The sequence below is a fragment of the Ranitomeya imitator genome, chromosome 4 (genome assembly GCF_032444005.1).
Source record: "Ranitomeya imitator isolate aRanImi1 chromosome 4, aRanImi1.pri, whole genome shotgun sequence".
In the NCBI taxonomy this organism is placed as follows: Eukaryota; Metazoa; Chordata; class Amphibia; order Anura; family Dendrobatidae; genus Ranitomeya; species Ranitomeya imitator.
Window position 1 is genome coordinate 479,922,644 of NC_091285.1, and position 16,134 is coordinate 479,938,777.

Genomic DNA, 16,134 nt, shown 5'->3' on the forward strand with positions numbered 1-16,134 from the left:
AAGGATGAGCCCTCTATATTGTGACACTCCTTCAGATATTTGTAGACAGCTATTAAGTCTCCTCGTCTTCTTTTTTGCAAGCTAAACATTCCCAGATCCTTTATCCGTTTCTTGTAGAACAGTGTTTGTAGTCCGCTCATCATCCTGGTAGCTGTTCTCTGAACTTGCTACAGTTTTTCAATGTCTTATTAAAATGTGCCCAGAACTTGACACAATATTCCAGATGAGGTCTGGGATCCTTCTCCATTAGCAGGAGGGCTGCTAATCCATCACATCCATGTGCACACTTCCTGCAGCATGACCATAGTGCCATAACTCCCAAACTAGAGGTACCATATTCTCCCCTATAAGCATTGCCTCTATTAATACATTTTCTTGTCCCATTGATTCAATACAAAAGGGAGACACACATTAGTAGATTATAGTCCTACAGTGGTTTACTGTGTAACAGCTTCATAACAGTACTATAAATAGGTGGATGACAAATTAAATTTGTGATATGCACTACTATATCTTCCGTGCAGTGGCCTAAACGTGTGGGAAGCTAGATCTTGCCCTGATGGTATCAACCAATTGCCATGGCTTCCAAAAGTTGGACTTGATCACCATGGTTGCATTGATTTAAAATCACTTAACATTTTAGAATTAAAGGAGCTATGGATTTTGAGAATAAATAAAAATAAAAAATACTATTCAAAGCTACAAAAGGCCAATTACATATGGATATCATATCAATGTTTGAACAATCAGTATATAACAAGACATATATATGAAGATTATGGTGGTTCTAAATGAGTCATTTTTACTGGGGGAAGAAACCTTACAATAGAGGTCACCTTTTTATTACCTGTCTCTCCAAAGACATTTTATCACACTCCAGATCTTGCCTTGCAGCACGTTCTTGAAGTAGTTCTCCCCTCATTTGTTCGATCTGTCATAGAAAATATTGATGAATAAGTATTTTCTTACGGCTATAAATCATCATTAAAAAACTAATACTGCAAGAAGCAATACAACACAATTAGTTGACCCCGGGTTTCATTTAAAGTTTTAAGAATCCTAACAATATAATATTTATAATTACTGTATTTTGCCATTTATGTTCAGAGAAACACTAAAGCAATCTGTGTGAGCGGCCATAGGCTGTGGATACTAATAGAGCTCAAGCCCATAGACCGCAATGGAGCCGAGCTGCCATTCCAAACACAGATGGTGTGGTGTGTTTTTTGGAAGAATGCAGCTCTAGGGGTAGCTTGGGTTTAATCCGGAATTTGTAACACGATCATTAAAAAAAAATAAACAGGTTACGAAGAAACACTACTGTAAATTACAAAATGTGTTAGGGGAATGTAATTATTTTAAATAGTATTTGCATTAAGTTTCACTATTTACCGGTAAGTAAAAGATCATTTGGTGAATGCACAGTTTCTATATAACATCCTTCAGGAATTACTGCAACCTTCCTAATGACTTCATAAACAGGAAAAGAAAAAAGTGGCCTCTCATTCCATAGAAATGAGGTCACATTAGACTGTGCGGACTCACATGGGCTTACTTCTAATGAGAGCAAATGACTATTCAAATCCTTCCGACTGCACCGTTCTACACTGCCGCAGGTGTTATACGCACTTCTAGTCAAGTGACTTTCCTAGCAAGATCACCGTGGGAAGAACAATACAAGGGTTTGTTCACATAGCACAGCTTTTTCTGGCTAATACCAGAACTGGATGAAAATAACAACAACCCAAAAAAAAGTTTAAAGTGGTAAAGGGAGAGTAGAATTCAGGTCAGTAAGTTTATTTTTTTATCCAGAAATGCCATTTTTGTCATTTGGTTATGTCGTCTAGTATGGCAGATCAGCGTGTTATCACCAGAGGAAGCGGCAGCAAGTCGTTTCTTCTACACAACTTGTCCAATCCATCATGTGTAGGTGTCTATAGATCTAAAGTTGTCCAGACTTGCTGACATAGACCACCCCTTGAATATGTATGCGCACCTCTGATAATGTTGGAGAAGATGAGATAGGGAGTCTGAAATCAATGCGAAACCCTTTTCTCTGGTAGATGTGCTATTCCCACAGATTCCCTCAAAAAAAACAAAAGAACATTTGTGTGTACGTTCGAGTTGAGAGAGATAGAGCATTATACTGCCTCTGTACAAATCCCTAGTTAGACCGCACATGGAGTACTGTGTCCAGTTTTGGGCACCGGTGCTCAGGAAGGATATAATAGAACTAGAGAGAGTACAAAGGAGGGCAACAAAATTAATAAAGGGGATGGGAGAACTACAATACCCAGATAGATTAGCGAAATTAGGATTATTTAGTCTAGAAAAAAGATGACTGAGGGGCGATCTAATAACCATGTATAAGTATATAAGGGGACGATACAAATATCTCACTGAGGATCTGTTTATACCAAGGAAGGTGACGGGCACAAGGGGGCATTCTTTGCGTCTGGAGGAGAGAAGGTTTTTCCACCAACATAGAAGAGGATTCTTTACTGTTAGGGCAGTGAGAATCTGGAATTGCTTGCCTGAGGAGGTGGTGATGGTGAACTCAGTCGAGGGGTTCAAGAGAGGCCTGGATGTCTTCCTGGAGCAGAACAATATTGTATCATACAATTATTAGGTTCTGTAGAAGGACGTAGATCTGGGGATTTATTATGATGTAATATAGGCTGAACTGGATGGACAAATGTCTTTTTTCGGCCTTACTAACTATGTTACTATCATCTGACAGCTTTAGAATGTATATTGCCAGCTTAATGGGGTTGTCCACTGCTAGGAAAACCGCTTCTTAAACTAAATGTTCATCCCCGATAAAATAAATCCTATACTCACCTCCCACGCCGGTTCTGTCCAGCGGTGTTGGCATTCGTTCTGCCTGGGGCTGTTATGCCGTGGAATGACACGTGATGCCCGGCACTCAGTCAGCGCTGGTGTCACTGTCTTCGCCTTTACACAAACTGAACTTGAATCGGAAGTCCAGGTTGCAGTTCATCCCAGGCTTCCACTTTATGTTCAGTTTACCTGAAGGCGGAGACAGTGACGCCAGCGCTGATTAGGTGCTGGGCATCACGTGTCACTCTACTGCATAACAGCCCCAGAACTATGAGTGTGTGTAAGGAGGTGGCGGGGAGAACCTCATTGCTTCTCTCTCCTGTGTGGTACCTGGATGGTGTGCCCATGAACATAATTGTTGTATTGCATTGCGCTGTGTGTTATTGTGCTGTGTCTGCAATGTTACTATATGTGTTAGAGGCAGGGCCAGCACAGGTTAACTGGGTGGGCTGGACTTGCATCCTCTTGGGAGCAGTAAGCCCCTGCTTCCGGCTCAGAGCCCAGGCATGTTTGCCCAGGGCAGAAGCTCAGCTGCGGCTGGGAGCCTTTCCAGACCCCAGGAGGGGAACGGGTGCTGCCCGGGACCTTTGGGCAGCACAGCGGGCACTAGGACTACGTAAGTGCCTCGCCGAAGGGACTTAAAAAGTCCAGATTCCGGCATATGGACTACCTCATCTTTTGGCCGCTGAGGCTTCTGTGGGTATGGCCGTGGACATTGTTAGGGGGAGAGCAGGAAGTTAATCTTGCACTTTAGGGCAAGTTCTCATAAGGCGTTTTTGCTGCAGCAAAACCAGATCTTTTTGGCAGGAAACGCAGGTCTAGGTTTGTTTTTTTCATGCATTTTTTATTCCCTTTGTGCATGCCAATAAAGTTGAGTGCACACAGAAAAAAAAACAACTTCCTTTAGATAGTTAGAATGAATATATAGAATAAATAGATAGAATGAATAGATAGATTGATAGAATGATAGATTACCTGCGGTAACCTCTTCACTGGCATTTTCCTAGAGGTCTAGAGGTTACCTCAGGTCAGGCTGTGAGGGAGCGCATGCTCAGTGATGTTACCCCGGGTCACTGAAGCAAGAACCGGAAGCATTTACTCATTCCCAGTAGCTTACAGCTGGGAGCGGCTGCATTAGCAGCGCTCCCAGTTGTAAGCTTTAGCTCCCCCAGATTAAGGATTACTGCATGGGACACTCATTATATTGGACTGCGTCGGACCACGGAGTATTTGTGTTGGTTTATTATTTTTATTTTTGGAGATCGAGGGCTTCGCTTGGAATGGCAGAGCAATAAAGATGGCAAAACTGTGTGGTGTTTTATTTCATTAAAAGACTTTTTTCTTACAGTGCGTGTGTTTATTTAATCCTTTAACTACTATAGGATTAGTAATGGATGGGTGTCTTATTGACAACTCTACATTACTAAACCGGCTTAATGTCACCTTAAAATAGGAAAGTGAGACATTACCCCTCATTACCCCACTTGCCATAGCTACAGGGCAAGTGGGAAGAGCCGGCAAAGCGCCAGAATTGGCGCATCTAATGGATGCTCCTTTTCCGGGCAGCAGCGGGACGCTATTTTTAGGCTGGGGGGGGGGCTCATATCAATTGCCCCTTACCAGCCTGAGAATTTCAGCCCCCAGCTGTGAGCTTTAGCAAGGCTGGTTGTCAAATATGTTTTTTCTTTTTTTTTAAATTATTTAAAAAAAAGCGTGAGGAACCCTCTATTCTTGATTACCTAGCCTTGCTGAAGCTGACAGCTGGTGGCTACAGCCCCCAGCTGTGAGTTTTGTCTGGCTATCAAAAATAATGTTTTTGTTTTTTTTAATTTGTTTATAGCGCAGAGGCGGCAGATGAAAACTCCCATCCGCCGTTCCTGCTGTCATTGTAGTTAGCATTAGCAGGTGTCAGATGATGGGATCAGTAGTGCCATCAGCTGACACCAGTGACCGGAGGTAAAGTTTATACATCCGATCACAGCTGAACGCTCCCGCGGTCATGCATATGACAGGGTTTCAAACACTGTAATGTCGGGCCCCCCATTCAAGTGAATGGGGTTCGGGTCCGCTCTGCTGGATGACAGGCTGCATGGACGCATCATACAGCCGGCCATCTAGAGGTAGCAGAGCCAAATGTGATGTCACATCCGGCTCTCAACTTTTCTGCAGCAAATACACTGCAAGAAAAGTCAACCTGCGTATTTGATGCGTATTTGCAGCATTTTTTCACTATCCATTCAAGTCAATGGGTGGAAAAGGCTGGAAAAACACGAAGAAGTGACATGCTCTATGTCCAAAAAAACGCAGCAAAGCACAAAATACTGATGACACAAAAGTGTGTGCATGAGATTTCTGAAATCTCGTAGGCTTTGCTGGTAATGTAAAAAGCAGCTGAAAATTAGCATAAAAAATGCCCTGTGTGAACTTAGCCTTATTCATCCCTTTTATTAAACGGTTTCCCTGTTGGACTGCAGCTGTGTCTGGGATTGCGTTTGTACTGTCCATTTCTGTACAAGGTGCTGGGGTATACACCGACTGTGGCTTAGTTGACTCGGCTGGGACTAACACCCCAGGCCACCTTGTTACACGCCAACACCACAGAACAGAGCCAGAATGGGAGGAGAGAATAGGTTTTATTTATTTTTTTATCAGGGCTCAACATTAAGTCCAAGAGAAAGGGTAGTCCTAGTAGTGGACAACCCTTCAAGGCAGACAATGGTAATGGCAAAGCTTGATTGTCTTTTTCCCGTTCTTTTGTATTACTACAGTATTACATTTTGTGATCAGCTTTATAGCCAAGTAATTTTAGACTGAATGCTCAGTATACATTGTTGCATTCTATATGAGGTTTTTGGGCAATGTATACTTGGCATTAATGATGTTTAGTGGGCAGATCGATTTAAACATTGGAAATAAGGTTTTCTTCAAATACCTTGCATTTTTAAATGTGCCTGTGAGAGGCGCCATCATGGTCCGCTCACCACCAATAATGTGACCCCCCACCTGCAGCTGCCTCAGATGGCCGGTGATGACACGTCAACTTCCAGAACTGGAAGCTGACCCAGTATCACCGAGGCGGGATCCAGTCTCCCTGAGTGACTGGGCTGTGAGCGGTGCTTCAAAAGATGCTGGGCTGGGCCATGGCATTGTGCACGCTCTCTCCTGCACTGCTTTCATTAACAGAGCGACGCAAGCCCCTGTGACTTGCTTTTTAGAAATAAATAAATAAATAAAAAACGCAGCATGCTACATTTGGCAGCGTATCTCACACAGCGCACACCTATTCAAGTCAATAGGTGAGTGCAAAACATCAGATTGCACTCGGATGTCATCAGTCAGGAAAATTTCTGAAATCTCATAGCTTTTGCTGGTACTGTAAAAGTCGGCTATTAATTTGCATAAAAAAGCAGCAAAAACACAACATGTGAACATAGCCTAAAAATACATGTTTTTTGCTACACATTGACATGCTGCAGATTTTAAAATTAATACCATAATTTAAAGAGTGTAGCGTATAAGAAAAGAAAAAAAGCATAGGGTGCTTGAGATTTATATAAGTCTCATCCACTTAGCTTCAGCTGAAATACATTGCGGTTTTCCACATGATAATATGCAGTAGAAATAGCTTCATATATACGAAAGCCACTTCCTACCTTGGCATCCCATGGGCACCTGCTATGAATAGGCAATTCAGAACCACAATGGACCTTGAAGTTCAGAGCACACAAGTGACCTGACAAAAACCACAAAACATAGGACGAGCTCTGAGACGTGGAAACTCTGCTGACCGCAATCCCTAAACCTATCAAACCACACTAGAGGTAGCCGTGGATTGCGCCTAACGCTCCCTATGCAACTCGGCACAGCCTGAGAAACTAGCTAGTCCTGAAGATAGAAAAATAAGCCTACCTTGCCTCAGAGAAATTCCCCAAAGGAAAAGGCAGCCCCCCACATATAATGACTGTGAGTAAGATGAAAATACAAACACAGAGATGAAATAGATTTAGCAAAGTGAGGCCCGACTTACTGAATAGACCGAGGATAGGAAAGATAGCTTTGCGGTCAACACAAAAACCTAAAAACAACCACGCAGAGGGGCAAAAAGACCCTCCGCACCGACTAACGGTACGGAGGTGCTTCCTCTGCGTCTCAGAGCTTCCAGCAAGCAAGCAGAACCAAAAAAGCAAGCTGGACAGAAAATATAGCAACAAAAGTAACACAAGCAGAACTTAGCTTATGCTGAGCAGACAGGCCACAGGAACGATCCAGGAGGAAGCAAGACCAATACTAGAACATTGACTGGAGGCCAGGATCAAAGCACTAGGTGGAGTTAAATAGAGCAGCACCTAACGACTTAACCTCATCACCTGAGGAAGGAAACTCAGAAGCCGCAGTACCACTCGAGACCACAGGAGGGAGCTTGATCACAGAATTCACAACAGGCACCCCACCCAACTGGAGGTCTTGTAAGTACCACTGTTAATGTTTTACAGCGGCATTGAACAGGTTAAGCTGGAGCGATCAGAACAAGTTCGGATTCCATCAGTTCCTTTTGGGTGTCACCAATTTACTATAGCGAGCTACCACAATGCATTGAAACGTCTTTAGATATTGCACGTGGTCACTATACAAGTACAGCATCCATCACCAAAACGTGAAACGCTATCTGCTTTCCCTTGGCTGGTCATACAAATAGGGGGGACCATACGTTTTTTTTTTTGTTTTTTTTAATTCCAACAATTAACGGTTACTCGTTTTATTCATTCAGGAAAAATCAGTAAATATTCTTATAGAACTTAAAAAGTGTCAACTACTACCTGCACCATGCATCTAAATGCTCGAATGTAGTGGTAATTTGTGAAGTATGTTTTAAAATGAAAAACAAGGAGAAAAAAAATCATCCATCATAAAACGTAAATGGAAACACTACAAGTCATTCTTTCCAATATGCTGTACATATACTGTGACCACCTGCACGCTATACTTGGCAGTGCATTTCTAGGACATTGGATGTGCTGGCTTGTAGTTGGCAGATTCTCAACTGTATAAAAACAAATTTGCTAAAACTTTTTTGAAAATAAAGAAGTAATTAAAATAAATTTAAAAAAAATAAATAAAAGCAGCCAAAGATCTCGTTCAGACACTGATGCTGTTATTTAACTCTCCTACGTTTGCTTAAAGCATTGTATTTTCTTCCGACGAGGGAATTTTAACGCTGGCGCTAATTGGGACTAACGGAGTAGCAGGTTCCTTTGGCTGTAAAGCTGTTCATTTTTAATGCATCATTTTCATCCTCAGAGGAACAACAAACATGGCACATCTCAGAAGAAGTTATCACAGCTGGGTTTAGGGAGTACTGAAAACAAAGTATTTTCTATGAGCCATAACACCCCTCTGAGGAACGGCATGGATTTAATAAACAGAGCCCATGTTTATGCGAGGAGCAGTATTATGAACAGCTGGTTATCATCATCTTGTTAAAGAAACTGCACAATTTTATTTCTTCTCAATTATTGATATCAGGGAGCCGGGAACCATCGCTTCACGTCTTTTTAAGCCAGTCTGTAATCTACGTTCTCATAAATAGTGTGTCATGTAAGCCCGTGCGGAGGTGGAGGGGGAGAGCATGCAGTTACAGTAATGAGGTGCATATTCTGTTTCTCCAGACAGGTGACTCCAAGGAAGAGGTAAAGAGAAAGGAGCTGAACATCAGACACTTCATTCACGGGAAGAGAGGACTCCTGTCTACAGTCTGAATGACTGGCTTCACACACCTGGAGCACAGAGCCGAGCAGGTGTTGGGAAACCATGCGGGAATGCTGCTCAAAAAAGGAAAACAAAAATTGACTAGCAAAGCCACTGTAACCTTACCCTGCCATATTTACACTGAAACCATAGAAACGCTGCGCTCTCCCACGGTTCCAGGGATGAAATCCACAGCCAGAAGGTTCTCATTTATATCTCTCTACCCCCTTCATTTCAGAGACATTTTACAATTAACTTCTTTCCTGTTAGTGGGGTCCCTATAGCCCCATTTTGGAGCATGCTGCAGTCCCCTTCTGAGCTGTAGGACAAGGCTAATAACTGAAACACTAAACTTTTATTTTTGAAAACCTAAATTCGGCCAACATTTATACAGGTCCTTCTCAAAAAATTAGCATATAGTGTTAAATTTCATTATTTACGATAATGTAATGATTACAATTAAACTTTCATATATTATAGATTCATTATCCACCAACTGAGATTTGTCAGGTCTTTTATTGTTTTAATACTGATGATTTTGGCATACAACTCCTGATAACCCAAAAAACCTGTCTCAATAAATTAGCATATTTCACCCATCCAATCAAATAAAAGTGTTTTTTAATATCAAACAAAAAAACCAACAAATAATAATGTTCAGTTATGCACTCAATACTTGGTCGGGAATCCTCTGGCAGAAATGACTGCTTCAATGCGGCGTGGCATGGAGGCAATCAGCCTGTGACACTGCTGAGATGTTATGGAGGCCCAGGATGCTTCAATAGCGGCCTTAAGCTCATCCAGAGTGTTGGGTCTTGCGTCTCTCAACTTTCTCTTCACAATATCCCACAGATTCTCTATGGGGTTCAGGTCAGGAGAGTTGGCAGGCCAATTGAGCACAGTAATACCATGGTCAGTAAACCATTTACCAGTGGTTTTGGCACTATGAGCAGGTGCCAGGTCGTGCTGAAAAATGAAATCTTCATCTCCATAAAGCATTTCAGCCGATGGAAGCATGAAGTGCTCCAAAATCTCCTGATAGCTAGCTGCATTGACCCTGCCCTTGATGAAACACAGTGGACCAACACCAGCAGCTGACATGGCACCCCACACCATCACTGACTGTGGGTACTTGACACTGGACTTCAGGCATTTTGGCATTTCCTTCTCCCCAGTCTTCCTCCAGACTCTGGCACCTTGAATTCCGAATGACATGCAAAATTTGCTTTCAACAGAAAAAAGTACTTGGGACCACTTAGCAACAGTCCAGTGCTGCTTCTCTGTAGCCCAGGTCAGGCGCCTCTGCCGCTGTTTATGGTTCAAAAGTGGCTTTACCTGGGGAATGCGGCACCTGTAGCCCATTTCCTGCACACGCCTGTGCACGGTGGCTCTGGATGTTTCCACACCAGACTCAGTCCACTGCTTCCTCAGGTTCCCCAAGGTCTGGAATCGGTCCTTCTCCACAATCTTCCTCAGGGTCCGGTCTCCTCTTCTCGTTGTACAGCGTTTTCTGCCACATTGTTTCCTTCCAACAGACTTACCATTGAGGTGCCTTGATACAGCACTCTGGGAACAGCCTATTTGTTGAGAAATTTCTTTCTGGGTCTTACCCTCTTGCTTGAGGGTGTCAATGATGGCCTTCTTGACATCTGTCAGGTCGCTAGTCTTACCCATGATGGGGGTTTTGAGTAATGAACCAGGCAGGGAGTTTATAAAAGCCTCAGGTATCTTTTGCATGTGTTTAGAGTTAATTAGTTGATTCAGAAGATTAGTGTAATAGGTCGTTTAGAGAACCCTTTTCTTGATATGCTAATTTATTGAGACAGGTTTTTTGGGTTATCAGGAGTTGTATGCCAAAATCATCAGTATTAAAACAATAAAAGACCTGACAAATTTCAGTTGGTGGATAATGAATCTATAATATATGAAAGTTTAATTGTAATCATTACATTATGGTAAATAATGAAATTTAACACTATATGCTAATTTTTTGAGAAGGACCTGTACTTTTGATATTAGCAAGCATGCAATGCAAACTACAACATATCATCATTAGGGTTCCCAACTTTACTTTTTATTTTTTCATGGACGGCTTGTTAAAATATCACTGACAGACAACATTTTAAACAAACATTTTGGAAACCATAATAAATCATTATGAATAAGTGATCCAAGTTCATAGCCCATAATTCTGAAATTAAGACATCAACTGCATTCATTGTAAACTGTAAAATGATAATTACAGTGAAAATATGTATAAGCTGCTTCAACAAACCTATCCATTACAGTAAACGGCTGCCCACTCTCCCCAGTCCCACAAGCTCGCTGCCTCGGGGTAATTCTTGACACTGATCTCTCCTTCAAACCGCAAATCCAAGCCCTTTCCATTTCCTGCTGCCTTCAACTCAAAAATATTTCACGGATCCGCAAATTCTTAAACCAAGAATCTGCAAAAACCCTAGTCCATGCCCTCATCATCTCCCGCCTCGACTACTGTAACCTCCTGCTCTGTGGTCTCCCCTATAACACTCTCGCACCCCTCCAATCTATTCTAAACTCTGCTGCCCGACTAATCCACCTGTCCCTCGGCTATTCCCCGGCCTCTCCCCTCTGTCAATCCCTTCACTGGCTCCCCATTACCCAGAGACTCCAGTACAAAAGCCTAACCATGACATACAAGGCCATCCACAACCTGTCTCCTCCATACATCTGTGACCTCGTCTCTCGGTACTTTCCTGCACACATCCTCCGATCCTCACAAGATTTCCTTCCGTCTCTACTCCCCTCTTATATCCTCTTCCCACAATCGCATACAAGATTTCTCTTGCGCATCACCCCTACTCTGGAACTCTCTACCACAACATATCAGACTCTCACCTACCATCGAAACCTTCAAAAAGACCCACCTCTTCAGACAAGCCTACAACCTGCAGTAACCACCGATCGACCAAACCACTGCAGGACCAGCTCTATCCTCACCCATCCCTTGTAGATTGTGAGCCCTCGCAGGCAGGGTCCGCTCTCCTCCTGTACCAGCTGTGACTTGTATTGTTCAAGATTATTGTACTTGTTTTTATTATGTATACCCCTCCTCACATGTAAAGCGCCATGGAATAAATGGCGCTATAATAATAAATAATAATAATAATATTTAACAATGTATACAATTTAAATTGTGAAATCTGGCCACAAATCTGCTTTTAAGGTAAACTACGGTAAATTGTATTTACAGTCTACAGAAAACAAACCTGTTCTCTACATCGAGTTATTCTTTCAAGCAACAAGTCTGAATTGTTCTTCTCTTCATCGAGTTCCAAGTCTAGCTGGGATATCTTGTCCTAAAAACAAAGAAGATCTATATATAAATAGAGCTACATAATTAATAAAAAAAAGAATGAACAGAATACTTAACAAAAATGGCTGGTAAAGCGATGAGTGACATTATGATCTATGATGTCATCTGCTATGTTAATGAATACAAACTTACTATTTGATCTGATGGGTCCTGACCTGCAGGTGGGACCAAAGGAACAATTGAGAGTGTGTCTTATTTTTAAGCCAGGTTTAAAGGTATGAATGAAAGATTGACAGAACTAGTGTCTATTAACAAGGTTTTGGCTTCACTTTTTATATAATGAAATGAACAAAGTAAATATCTACAGTGCACTAATCTGAAGACAGCAATATTTCTTATTGTCCTATGGTGTACTTCCATAGATGGACATGTTTAAAGCTTACTAATCTACTATATAATTGTCTAAGGGGTACTTCCGTCTTTCTGTCTGTCCTTCTGTCTGTCTGCAACTTCCGCACGGAAATCCCGCTGATTGGTCTCGCCAGCTGCCTCTCCTGGCTGCCGTGACCAATCAGCGACGGGCACAGCCCGGCCGAGAATTAGTCCCTACTCCCTTCCAGTCAGTGTCCGGCGCCCGCTGCATACTCCCCTCCAGCCAGCGCTCACATAGGGTTAATGACTTCGTTAACGGACCGCGTTATGCCGCGGGTAACGCACTCCGTTAATGCTGCTATTAACCCTGTGTGACCAACTTTTTACGATTGATGCTGCCTATCCAGCATCAATAGTAAAAGGATCTAATGTTAAAAATAATTAAAAAAAAAACAAAAAATTTCTATTCTCACCTTCCGTCGTCCGCCGAGGCGCGCGCGGCTGCCGCCAGCTTCCGTTCCCAGAGATGCATTGCGAAATTACCCAGAAGACTTAGCGGTCTCACGAGACCGCTACGTCATCTGGGTAATTTCGCAATGCATCCTGGGAATGGAAGCTGGTGGCAGCCGCGCGCGCATCGACAGCTTCGCTGGACGACGGAGGGTGAGTATAGAACTATTTTTTATTTTAATTATTTTTTTTAACAGGGATATGGTGCCCACACTGCAAAATACTACGTGGGCTGTGTTATATACTGCGTGGGCTGCGTTATATACTACATGGCTGCTATATACTACATGGGCAGTGTTATATACTATGTGGGCTGTGTTATATACTGCGTGGGCTGCGTTATATACTACATGGCTGCTATATACTACATGGGCAGTGTTATATACTGTGTGGGCAATATTATATACTGCGTGGCCTGTGTTATATACTGTTTGGTCTGTGTTATATACTGCGTGGCTGCTATATACTACATGGGCAATGTTATATACTACGTGGAAAGTTTTATATAACAACGTGGGCAATGTTATATACTGTTTGGGCTGTGTTATATACTGCGTGGCCACTGTTATATACTGCGTGGCCTGTATTAACGCATCGGGCATTCTACAATATGTCGTGGCCTGTGCTATATACTATGTGGCTGCTATATACATACATACATATTCTAGAATACCCGATGCGTTAGAATCGGGCCACCATCTAGTGTAATGTATATTTGAGAAGAGAGATTTGTGAAGAAACCTTGGTTTTGTGCTAGTGAACGTTAAGATGGATATTTATTTTAAAAACAAAATGAACAGAATCCTCGTTTGACCGATTGACCTCTATTCCAACCACCCCATAACCATGCAAGCTCAGCAGTAGCGCAGCTAACAGGGGGGCAGAGGGTGTGGTGCCCCCGGGTTCTGCACTCTCAGGGGCCGACCTGGAGCTATGCTATCCTTAACTGTTTTGACGTTCACAGCACGCTGCTATGGCTGATCTCTGCGGTAGAGCAAGGAGACACGATCGCCTTGCCCTATTACTCTCTGTTCTTTAGAAGGCAGGTTGCTTTAAACCTGCGATCAACAGATCAGCAGGTGATGCCTGGACAGAAGAGCTGGTGCACGCACAGGATGTCAGAGCCCTTCATACAGTGTGGAAGGTTCACCCCTCATACAGTGTAGGAACTACTGTGGGGGCCCTCATACAGTGTGAGCGCTGCATAAATTGTGGGGCCATTATACAGTTTGGGAGATAATGTGGGGGTCATTATATAGCATGGGGGCCATTACATAGCATGGGAGCTAATGTGGAGGCCATTACATAGCATGGGAGCTAATGTGGTGGCCATCATATAGCATGGGGGTCCATTATATAGCACGGGAGCAAATGTATGGGCGATTATAAAGTTTGGGCCCTACTGTTGGGGCCATCATATGGCATGGTGGCTACTGTGGGGTCTTTTATACTGTGTAAAACGGAGCTGTGGTCCCATCATACTGTGTATAGGGGAGCAGTGGTCCCATCATACTGTGTTATAGGGGAGCTGTGGTCCCATCATACTGTATATAGGGGAGCAGTGGTCCCATCATACTGTGTATAGGGGAGCGGTGGGCCCATCATACTGTGTATAGGGGAGCTGTGGTCCCATCATACTGTGTTACAGGGGAGATGTGGTCACATCATACTGTGTATAGGGGAGCTGTGGGCCCATCATTCTGTGTTACAGGGGAGCTGTGTTCCCATCATACTGTGTATAGTGGAACTGTGGTCCCATCATACTGTGTATAGTGGAGCTCTGGTCCCATCATACTGTGTATAGTGGAGCTGTGTTCCCATCATACTGTGTAAAGGGAGCTGTGGGCCCATCATACTGTGTATAGGGGAGCTGTGGGCCCATCATACTGTGTATAGGGGAGCTGTGGTCCCATCATTCTGTGTATAGGGGAGCTGTATGCCCATCACATTTTGTATAGAAAAGCTATGGGGGCAGAATACTCTGTATAAAAGTTGTACATGTGGGGACTCAGGGTGTTATTAAATATTAAATAAGCATTTAAGAAGCATTATTGAGGCACTCAGAGTATTGTAACTGTCAAAGGTACACATGGGACATTATCACTTTCAAGAGGCAAAATGTGTACACTGTTTTCTAGGCACTTGCACGGGGCATTGATATGCTTTATGGGGCAATTTAACCATCTAGAGGTCACAAAGGAGACATTTTAGGCTACGTTCACATTTGCGTTGTGCGCCGCTGCGTCGGTGACGCAACGCACAACGCAAATAAAAACGCACCAAAACGCACGCAAAAACGCTGCGTTTTGCGACGCATGCGTCCTTTTTTGACGAAATTTGGACGCAAGAAAAATGCAACTTGTTGCGTTTTCTGCGCCCGACGCTTGCAGCAAAAAAAACGCATGCATCGCACAACGCAGCACAACGCATGTCCATGCGTCCCCCATGTTAAATATAGGGCCGCTGCGTCGCCCGATGCAAACACGCAAAACGCTAATGTGAACGTAGCCTTACTTTGTAAGGGACACAGTGGTTGATATTGGGGTAGTGAGAGGAGCACTGTTTTTGTACCACACAGTAGGTGCAGTAATAGGGGCACATAGGGCAGCGGCAGCAGCTCAGTATTGGGTTAACAGCAGGATCAGTAGTTTGTGCAGGTTGGGAATAGATGGGAAAGATGCTGAAGTCAAATGTGTATTTGTTGTAATCTCTGAAGACAAGTCCTGGCTGGAAGAATATGTCATGAAGGTTTGGGATAGAAGGAAAAGGCAGGAAAATGAACAACTTCATAAGAAGGAACATCAACTGTAAGTCACCACCTATAACTACTGTAATCTCATATTCTGCAGGACTGGTATCTACCACTATATGGTCACCATATGGTGGTAATATCAGTGTTACTCTTTGTATAGAGATTTGCTTTCAGTACAGCATAGTCATCTGTTGAAGTTTCCCTATATCCACAATTAGAGAGTGCCACCATAGTTGTAATCAGGGTTACCTGGTTAGGGGCCCACTCAAATGTTTTGCCCTCCCCGAGCTGAACCGCTAGTTACGCCTCTGAATTGCTCAGTTATGTCGAGTGTGCATGTGTTCACAATGGGGAGAGTAATGTAAGCTTATCTTCTCTGAAAACATGATCTGAGGATTGGACATGTTGAGAGCCAACCTTTTCTCCCCTAAGGCCTCTTTTCCACTTGCGAGAAAAACGGGTGAGTGCAATCCAATTAAAAAAAAAAAAAAAAAATCGGATTGCACTCGGACCAATGTTATTCAATAGGTGACATTCCATTTGCGATTTTTTTTCTCAGCTGAAATCGGACTGAGAAAAAAAATCACAGCATGCTGCAAGTCTCGGACGAGACTCGCCA

General features: G+C 43.1%; 1 protein-coding gene across 3 annotated transcripts in view; it reads right to left on the minus strand.

Moving 5' to 3' along the window:
- CGNL1 (cingulin like 1) overlaps positions 1-16,134 on the minus strand; it is a 203,022-nt gene that overhangs the window by 16,298 nt on the left and 170,590 nt on the right. For all 3 annotated transcript variants that reach the window (XM_069765925.1, XM_069765923.1, XM_069765924.1), the window contains exons 14-15: positions 11,835-11,924; positions 848-931 (exon numbers count right to left, since the gene is read on the minus strand). In XM_069765925.1, the coding sequence (XP_069622026.1) occupies positions 848-931; positions 11,835-11,924 (174 nt within the window). The remainder of the gene's footprint in view (positions 1-847; positions 932-11,834; positions 11,925-16,134) is intronic.